Genomic DNA, 9601 nt, shown 5'->3' with positions numbered 1-9601 from the left:
CCAATTAAAAAATTTGAAACAAAATGAATAAAAACTGTTGTGTTTTATTAAGGTAATATAGATCATAAGGAAGCATTCAGTGTTAACCCAAATCACATAAAGCTTTGGAGCTTACACAAACCCAAAGAAACAGTTCGCATGAAGTGAGGGTCAACTTCTGAACAACTTTGTAGCTAATCACCTGCCATTGCTGTTGTGATTTTCTTCGGAATCACCTGCGAGTAACAGCTGATAAGCACCATCAAAATGATGATTGTATTTAACTCTCCTTGCGCTTTACTTTGCAAGTGTCTGCATTAGAAAGCTAGAGAAGATACGAAAAAAAAAAAAATCAGGAAGCAGCAAGCACTAAAATATTCAGAATTTCAAGCATTAAAAGGAAATTACAGTTTTAAATTCTTTAAAACCAACACAATGCCCTCATGAGTCATGAGAAACGTAGATTGGGAAGATCTACAACAAATATGTGTAAGTCTTCGGAGTTCATCCAAAGGTGTGAGTTAGTCTGTCTTCTTTCGGAGGGGATCACACAACCAACCAAGTAGAATTCTTAGCAGGATTGATAGGGTCGTCATATAAAAAAGACTGGGAGATCAAGTATCCCAATACAATACAACAGACTTTACCTAGGACTTTATCAGATTGCCATCCAACATTGTTAGAATCAAAAGAATTGGGAGGGGCCGATCCGGTTTAAGTTCGACTTGGCACACTTGGATTTTTGGGTTTTGATACAAAAGTGAAAGAATGATGCAGGCGTTTGAGAAGAGGTGGAAAGGTTTTATTTTTTGCAGGAAACTAAGACTTGGTAAAGATAAAAAAGACTTCGATGAAAGCAATATTATAAGGAAAGAGGAGATCTTGCATATAAGTGATGGCATCGATCCCATTGAGGAACAATAAAACCTATTAGTGAAAACAGAAGGAATGAGAGGAATGAGCTGAATTTCGAATATGACTCCGTATTAAAAAGGGAAGAGATTAGCTGGGGACAAAAGTCAGCAGCTTTGTGGCTAAAAGAAGAGGACAAGAATACTAGCTTCTTTCAAAGATTGCACTGTGGAAGACTGAGGTAAACACAATAAATTGTATAGTTCATGAAGAAGAGAGGATAAAACAAATAAAAGAAAAAGGAGAGGATAAAACAAATAAAAGAAAAAGGAGAGGATAAAACAAATAATGATTCCTACCGTTTTCGAAGTTGAATATGAAAGATTAAATTTTGGAGACACAAAAATCGACGAATTGGATTTCAAATCCCTTGAACCCTATCAAAGTAGATGGTTGGAAAGAAACTTTGAAGAAGAGGAAGTCAGGAAGAATATTTTCGCAACGATAAGACATAAAGCACCCAACATAGATGGTTATCCTATGACGTTCTACCAATCATTTTGGGATGTAATTAAGCTAGACCTTCTGAACTTCCTGAATGAATTCGATGGGAAAGGAAAGCTGGGAAAGGAAATTATACTACTTTCATAACCCCAATACCCAAGAAGGCACAATAGAATTAAAAGACTTTTGGCCAATTAGCTAGAGTCATAATGCGTACAAGATTTTGGTGAAGGTGCTTGCAAATTGAATTAAAAGGGTTACGCAGTAGGTTATATCACCATATCAAGGAGCATTTGTGAGGGGTAAATAAATTCTTGTTGGCATATTAATCCGTAGTTAATGCCTGGACTCTAGAAAAAGAGAATAAAGGGCGATGATCATGTGTAAGATTGATATGGAGAAAGCCTATGACAACCTGGATTTGGAGTTTCTGGATGTGATTCAAAGGAAAATGGGTTTTGACAACAAATGAAGAAGCTGGATAAATTCATGCATTTCCTCAACATATTTCTCGAAAATCATTAATGGAGCCCTGACTGGTTTTTTCAAAGGATCAAGTCTCCGCAATGAGGAACCTCTTCCGCTCCAATTGCTCATCTTCCTCTGAGATGCTCTGTATGAATTCATGAGTGAATGGCTCTGGCTCCGGAGTTGGCTGCTGATTTGCCCAACCCATACAGCCAGCGGGGAGGATGGCACTACTGGCAAAGACCTAGCACTGATGAGCTAGCTGGGCGAAGAGATTCAGAAGACCGAGTCAAGCAACTAAAGCAACTACCACACATAGAGCTGGAAGCTGCATATCTCCACATCTGTTTATCATGGTGACCGAGGTTCTTAGTCAGATGCTGAAAGGGCAAAAAAGGCTGATTTGGTGGGGAGCTTCAAAGCTTGCAGGAATATCGCTATTTCTCACTTGCAATTCGCAGATGACATCTTAGTGTGTTTTTTTAAATAAGGATGATGAAGAAGTAGGGAACTTAAAGAGGATTTTTTCAAAGGTTTGAATTGATCTCGGGCTTAAAAATAAAATTTGGAAAAGTTTGATAGCATGGAGAAATACTCCAAAGGAAGACATCCAAGAGGTGGCAAACATACTGGATTGCAGATCTCAACCCGTTCTGGTCACTTATCTTGGCCTCTCCTTAGGTGTGGGTTTGCCAACTCGATACCTCTGAGATCTGGTATTGAAAGAACAGAAAGGAAATTAGCCACTTGGAAGAAGAAATATTTATCTTTTGATGGGAGGATCACACTCATTAAACTGACTCTGCCAAATCTTCTGATATATTTTATGCTGTTCTTTAAGTTACCAATGAAGGTAGCCAACATGATGAAGAAATTCCAAAGGAACTTCTTAGAGGAATTAGGGGAATCAAACAAAAGATTGAAGCATCTCAAGAAATGGGACAGAGTGAGCAAACCCAAAAAAAAACAAAGGGGAGGGGGAGGGGATTGATTGACTGAAATTGAGAAATAAAGTTCTATTATGGAAATGACTAGATATTTGGTGAGGAAAAAGATGCTTTGCAGCACACAATCATTGGAGAAAAATATGGTAAGGAATTGGGGGAGAGAGGGGGAGGGGGTGAGTGTAGGGACCCACCGGTAGGTAAAGGTTCAGGAGTCCGGTAGTCCATTTGTTCGTTAAGACCATTGTTTAAGTCTAGAATTAGAATCAGGTAGGGAAGTGGGGAGGGTACTAGATTATGGGAGGATTTATGGTTAGGAGAGTCTCCATTGTGCCATATGATCCCGAACCTTGGTTCAGGAGTATGGTGGTTCATTTGTTCGTCAAGATCCTTGTTTAAGTCTAGAATTTGAATCAGGGTGAGAAAGGGGGAGGGTACTAGATTCTCGAAGGATTTATAGTTAGGGTAGTTTCTATTGTGCCATATGATCCCGAATCTATGTGCCCTGGTAACCAATAGAGGGATGAGAGTGTGCAACTACATGGAGAAAAGGGGGGGATGGGTCTATCTCTCGGAACATTAGTCTTAGGAGAAATTTCAAAAATTAAATAGAGGACTTTTCCAACCTTTTAAGAAAATTTAACTTTACCTTTCTAACCAAGTGCCTCATAAAAGAGTTTGGATACCAGATGTTCATGGTACCTTCTCAGTTCGTTCATTCTTCTAGGATATTATTAACAAAAAAGGTAGATCTCATATTGCGAAAATATGGAAAGTGACCCTTGTACAACCTAGGGATGTGGCTTTCATGTGGACGGCGATGCAGAAAAAATTAAACACATGTGACAGGCTCAAGTGGAGAAGCTTAAGGCTTGCTAATAGATGTGTATTGTTCAAGAGAGATGAAGAAAGCATTGATCATCTAATCCTTCATTGTGACTATGTGCACATAATTTGGTGCAGGATTATGTGTCGTTTTGGGATAAATTCGGTCTCTCACACTTTAAAAAAGTAGTTCTCAATTGGGGAAGATATCTTTTTGTGAGGCCGAGAAAGCATTGTGGAAATTAGTGATTTACTGATGTGCGTAATAATTGGAAATCTTTGGAAGGAAAGAAACAGTCACAATTTCAATTAAAAAGGTAAATTGTCAGGCAATGTCATATTGGATAAAAATGGATATAATTGCTTGGTCATAAGTTGGCAAGAAGCTACGCTCATTCTTCGCTAGAGATTATGAGAAATTGGAGGATAATTATTAGGGAAAATAGTACAAGATAAAGGCCACCCTCAAACGGATGCCACCGTTGACCGGATGGATAAAGGTGAACTTTGACGGAAGTTCAATGCGAAAACCAGGGTGGTTGGCATAGGGGGAGTTTTCCGTGATTCAAGTAGGAGTCATATCAGGACCGGATGGTGTTTGTGATTCAAATGAAGTAGAAGAAAGAGGGCAGCTAAGTGGGTTGAAAATAATATGATTATAGAAGACTACCCCTTAAATGCCACTGTGAGGGCAAAAATATTTAGCAGCTGGACCTTGGAAGTTTTCAGAGATCATCGTAGAGATTCAAGATCAGAGCAATCAGTTTCAGCAACAGATCGAGCAAAGTCATAGATCAGTAAATCCATTGGCAGATGAATTGGCAAAACAGGGAATTAATTAGGGCAGGTTAGTTATTGGAGAGTCCCATTAGACGTCTAGTGGCAATGTATTTTAGGGGACTGGTCTGTAACCAGGTTTCTGTAGCAGAGTACACGTGATCTGATATGTATTTTGCTTTGGGTTGTATGTTTCCCAATTACGGGATTTCTCATCCCTGTAATTGTTTCTCTTTTTAATAAAGTTACGATTTCGTTTAAAAAAGAAAAGAAAAGAAAGCAGCACAATTTTTAGAGACAATAAAATAATGTAAATGCAAAGAAAAAAGTCCTTCAAATCATTCTCCTACAAACTAAGCAGCTTTTTCACTTTTTTAAACATGAAGGTAAAAGCTGAAGGATGCCTGGTTGTTACCTGTCCTAGCTTCTTCCTATAAAACTTGAGTCGATTTCAAATATCTACTCTGCAAATGCTAAAATCCATAGTACAAATTTAATTAGCATAAATAAAAGACGTCAAAAACAGATTTTTTTTTTCTAATTACCTACCATTGAAGCAAAACCTTTAGATGAAGCTTATCTGCCTTCTGTTCTAGTCTGAATGATGCTTGCAATCCTGTGATATGTAAGAGTTAGATCTAGAGAACAAATCAGGATATTTGAACATAGAAATACTTTGATGAGACGAGAAACACATTGCTTGAACATGTTCCATATAGAGTGTTGTTGTATAGAGAACTTATACAACAAAAGCTTCACCATAAATGCAGCCTTTTGTATGGTTATCTGTACATGCACCCGGTGAGCCTATTGTAGATGGGTTGCAGCCCATAATCTCATTGATAAGGAAATCCTAACCATCAGATCAGTGGGATATAAAGAGAAGAAAAAACAGATGAGGGCAACATTCCAAATTGAATGAGCAAAAGTCTTTTTAAAAAAAAAAAAGGTGATGAGCGAAAGCACATTGATCAGACAGGATTCTCCAATCAGTATAAATTTGGGCTATGACCCATCCATGATAAGTTGCCTCATACATTTTACCAATATGACAATTATAATTATAAGTAGTTAAATGTTTCCTAGAGGACATTATCAGTTGTTCATAATAAAGAAAACCTAAATATCCCCAAACAAGCTTGAATTCATGCTTTAGCTTTTATATTCTTCACATTTCACATTTGCAAAAACAGATAAAAATATAAACTTCAACTCACCTTCCTCTAATAATATGAACATCCTCAAGAAATTCCGCTATTTGCTGCAGTTTTGAATTTTTTTGCTTCTCATTGCTTTCCAATACCAAGGTTGAGAACCTTAAAATCGTGATGAGTTCTACTTCAATTTCATGGAATTGCTGATCAAGGTGTTGCAAAAAATTGTCATAAGATGATATGCCCTTCAATCTTTTGATCGTGTCTTCTCCATTCCAAGTCCCCATGCCAAGAGCCCCTTTAATATTTTCTTCCTGCCAATCAACAACGAAGTCTTGTTCATGGTTCTCATCATATTTCATGGCAACTGGGTCAAAAGCCTCAGTTTCTTTTGACTCTTCTGTTGTGTCTTCCTTTGGAGAGATGATCCGAATTGGATAGGAAGTATCTTCTCCCTTTGCTCCAAGATCCAAATCAACACTCCCAATTAGCTGTGTTTCCTTCACGGTAATTGCCTGAAACCAAATGGGGCTTTCAATCAGATAAATATGTGCAACACTACAATTTTCTATATACATATTTAATGAATTTATTTTAGTATGCTTATTTTTGCTCATGTTATCTTAACCTTTTAATGCTCAAATCACCTTTATTTCATTTTTGTAATCAGTAGTTAGTTTTTTTTTAAATGAATTACTAATTAGCTATTACAGACCTCAGAAACAATGAGATGAATAAATTGTTTCCAAGAGAAAAATTTACGCCTGCTTTGACATCACATACCATGGATTTTAGGCTCGTCTTATTCAGTCCATTCATACTAAATAAAATGAATGCTTTGTATATGTAAATGAAATTCTGCTATATAGTAATCTACAAGCTACTGTTGCTAAAGACTTGCAAAAGAAAAGATAAAGTTGCTTGAGCATAAAAGAAACGAAGGTCTACCCAAAAAAAAGAAGAAGAAAAGATGCAAAAGCCTTGTGAAAATCTAAAACTGCATATTATATTTATGCAAGTTAGAGTTGCTCCCATCTTTTACTCAGGTCTTTACATCATTTGATTCAAGAGGGTAACTACCCTTCTAAAGTTAATGAAATGAGAGAGTAAAGAATCTTAATATAGAGAGAAACATAGAGAGACATATCTACAAATGCTATAATTCTCTTCTTTAAGTATCAACTCAAATATAAAAAAAATCCTTTGATTTAAAGATTAATTGCATACATAACTAAGTAGAAGCATGCTATTAGAAAGTAAGTACAGAAAAATATCATAATCTCAGAGGTTCTGTTTTCATAGCGAAATTTCCCTTTTGTCCCCATTTGGATTTGAATCAATGGCAATTGCCATCCAAATGTTTGCCTATGATTTAGCCGACACTTAAAATTTATTGCTGACACACGTGTTGTGGCTGTGTCCGACACGACGCGCATGTCCACACGTGTTGGCACTTTTAAAGGTTACCTAGAAGTGTCAGACTTAATGTGTACGTGCCAACATTTTTTTGTGCAGTGTCAAGTGTGACATTCTGTTTTATTATTGAATATTGTGTTTACCTCTTTTTTAATTATGGGCGTATCACCATTTTGAGATTTTTAGGAGTTGCCATCTCAGACACACCGTATCCGTGTTGAAACTCGACATATGAATTCGTGTCTACAAATCATGATCATATATACTTTCCGTTTTAGCCATGTCCCAGTTTCTAAATTTTGGGGCGTTCCATTTTAGCAAAACTCGTGTTGTCCGTGTGCACAAATCATAGATGTTCGCTAACTCAAGTAAACAAAACCAAGAAATTAGCATTCTAAATGAACAAACTATAATTTCACCTCATTAAGCTTTGCTGAAAGCTCATCAAGCAACTCAATGCGGCCCTTTGTCTTCTCCAAAGCTTGCATAACCTTCTGCTTCTGTACAAGTAGCTCCCTTGCTTCATTCTCCTTCCCAATTTGCACATCAACAGCTGCCTGCCTTCGAATCTTCTCCGCTGCCTCCGACAATCTCATAAGCCTCGATCTTGCATTATTTGCTGCCAACAATCAGTAGATATACTGAAAATATACTTATTGGAGAAACAAGCTGATAAACTCAGCAAAAGGATTCTTATTTGTGGCTGCAGATTTTCATTTTGATATGGGTATCAGATGTGGAGGGCTTGTAGTTGTAATTTTTCTAATTCATGAATTTGACTCAATTCCTTTTGTTGGGTTGAGCTTCTTCAAAGTTCTGAGGCTTTGGAATCTTGTTGCCTTGTTGGCATGATTCTAGAATGGCTAATGTTACAATTGAAATATTCTGATGAAGGAGATTTGATGCAACTTTTGTACAGAGAGAGAGAGAGAGAGAGAGAGAGAGAGAGAGAGAGAGAGAGAGAGAGTTACCTTTAGCCCTTGTTTGGTGGGCTTCAGTATGAAGTTGGTCGAGTTGGGCTCTCAACTGGTCTGTGTTGTTGCCGGGCTTGGGTGCCGAGGATCCAACTACAAGGGTCTTTTTCTTCTGAGGAGCTATCTGTTGTCTATGTCTCAGATACAGTCTGTGGGGAGAAGGGTTTATGAAAGCAGGATTCAAACTCGTCCACGCCATTCTCCCTCTCCCTCTCTATCAAAGTAAGGTTAAGGTTATTGGACTCTCTTATCTCTCTCGATATCAAAGGTTAAGGTTATTGGACTCTCTTATCTCTCTCGATATCAAAAAGTAAGGTTATTGGAAAGGCATATGACTTTGCTCCTGATTTGATTTTGTCTACTTCAACTTCGCATATCATCGTTTTAGAAAGAAAGAGGCTACCATTCATCGTATTTTGAGCTAATAGAGTTTTGCACAAAACCAACCAATTAATAACCTAAGGCCTCTTTGGATGCCCTCAAACTATTTACATATAATCTTCTATTCAAATAATTAGTAATAGTACTGAGTCCCTATTGGTCTAGTTGTGGCAGAAGAGTAGTCGGCTAGTCTGGTGTCCGCACTAAGAGAAGACGGTCATTAATGCTCAAAATTAGAGCTCTGAAAACCCTTCGACACTCAAGTCAAACGAGGGAACAAATGAGAGCTTCTCATCTGATCAAGCAATAGCCAGCTCGAAATCCCGAGAACTATGGGTCGGCCTCGCATACCTAGGTTGTGGCATTAAGGGTGTTCGTTCGGTTATAACTAAACCGAATAGACCGAAATTTGATAACCGAAATAATTTCGGTTAACAAATTTCGATAACCGAACCGAAATTTCTAAAAACCGAACCGACATCGAACCGATTAAAAATTCGGTTATTCGGTTATAACCAAATAACCGAATAGTAGGAGAAAAAGAGGGAAAAAAGCAAAATCTCGGTTTGGATGGGAGGGCTAGGATCATCCTATCGAAATGATTTTTTAGCACAACCTAATTAAGTTGAGATCAATCAAATGGACGCTTTTGATCATCCTACGGCGTGCTCATATAACACTTTTTTTCTAGAAAAATAATGGTTTTTATCCATAATTTAGATTATTCAGTTAACTGATTTTTTTTTTTGAAATAACCGAACCCGAACTGAAATAACTGAAACCGAACCGAAAAGGGAAAAAACCGAACCAAACCGACCAAACCAATTCGGTTCGGTTATTCGGTTATAATCGAATAATGAACACCCCTATGTGGCATTGCCCTTTAATTGGAGTGGTGGTCCCCGGGGCGGAGGCACATATAGCGTGGGGGTGGCCACAGCCCCCCAATGACTTGCAAAATCCCTTTTTTTTTAAAAGGTAAGCTGGGAGTTAACCTGCAACCTTAGTAAGCTGGCCTCCAATCACCAATGCAGACAAAGTGTAAATTAGTCCCCTCCCCTATGTAAATTCCTGGCGCCACCCCTGGGTGGTCCCCATTTTATAGATGGAGGTCCCCGTAGTCGTGGGTCAGTGATGGGACGACAACATGGCGCATGGTTGTCTGTATGGGTGTGACTATGGCTCTTATACGGCCATCAAGAATTGTGGGTCAACGATACGGTGGCCGATGTAATGTCATACGGTCTCCGGGATACACATTTCTGGAATAGCAGGCCGTACTGCCTTACGCCGGGATTTCAAGGCTCAGCTGGCCAAGGACCTAGAA

General features: G+C 38.2%; 1 protein-coding gene across 2 annotated transcripts; it reads right to left on the bottom strand.

The window, feature by feature from the left end:
• Positions 1 to 24: 24 nt before the first annotated feature.
• LOC143890232 (forkhead-associated domain protein) lies at positions 25 to 8332 on the bottom strand. Of its 2 annotated transcripts, none has more exons than XM_077394828.1 (6): positions 7891 to 8332; positions 7339 to 7538; positions 5567 to 6018; positions 4899 to 4965; positions 4765 to 4822; positions 25 to 304 (listed from the first exon to the last, which is right to left on the bottom strand). In XM_077394828.1, the coding sequence occupies exons 1-4, from the start codon at positions 8090 to 8092 to the stop codon at positions 4926 to 4928; spliced, it is 894 nt and encodes a 297-aa protein (XP_077250943.1). In that variant the 5' UTR covers positions 8093 to 8332; the 3' UTR covers positions 25 to 304; positions 4765 to 4822; positions 4899 to 4925. The 2 variants fall into 2 exon arrangements, with proteins under 2 accessions (XP_077250943.1, XP_077250944.1); XM_077394829.1 differs by having other exon boundaries at positions 25 to 215.
• Between the last annotated feature and the right edge of the window lie 1269 nt (positions 8333 to 9601).

This window comes from Tasmannia lanceolata, unplaced genomic scaffold (genome assembly GCF_043159265.1).
Source record: "Tasmannia lanceolata isolate RefF3 unplaced genomic scaffold, GAP_Taslan_0.1 ptg000013l, whole genome shotgun sequence".
In the NCBI taxonomy this organism is placed as follows: domain Eukaryota; kingdom Viridiplantae; phylum Streptophyta; class Magnoliopsida; order Canellales; family Winteraceae; genus Tasmannia; species Tasmannia lanceolata.
The sequence above is the reverse complement of the archived record's forward strand: the minus strand, read 5'-3'. Positions and strand labels throughout refer to the sequence as shown.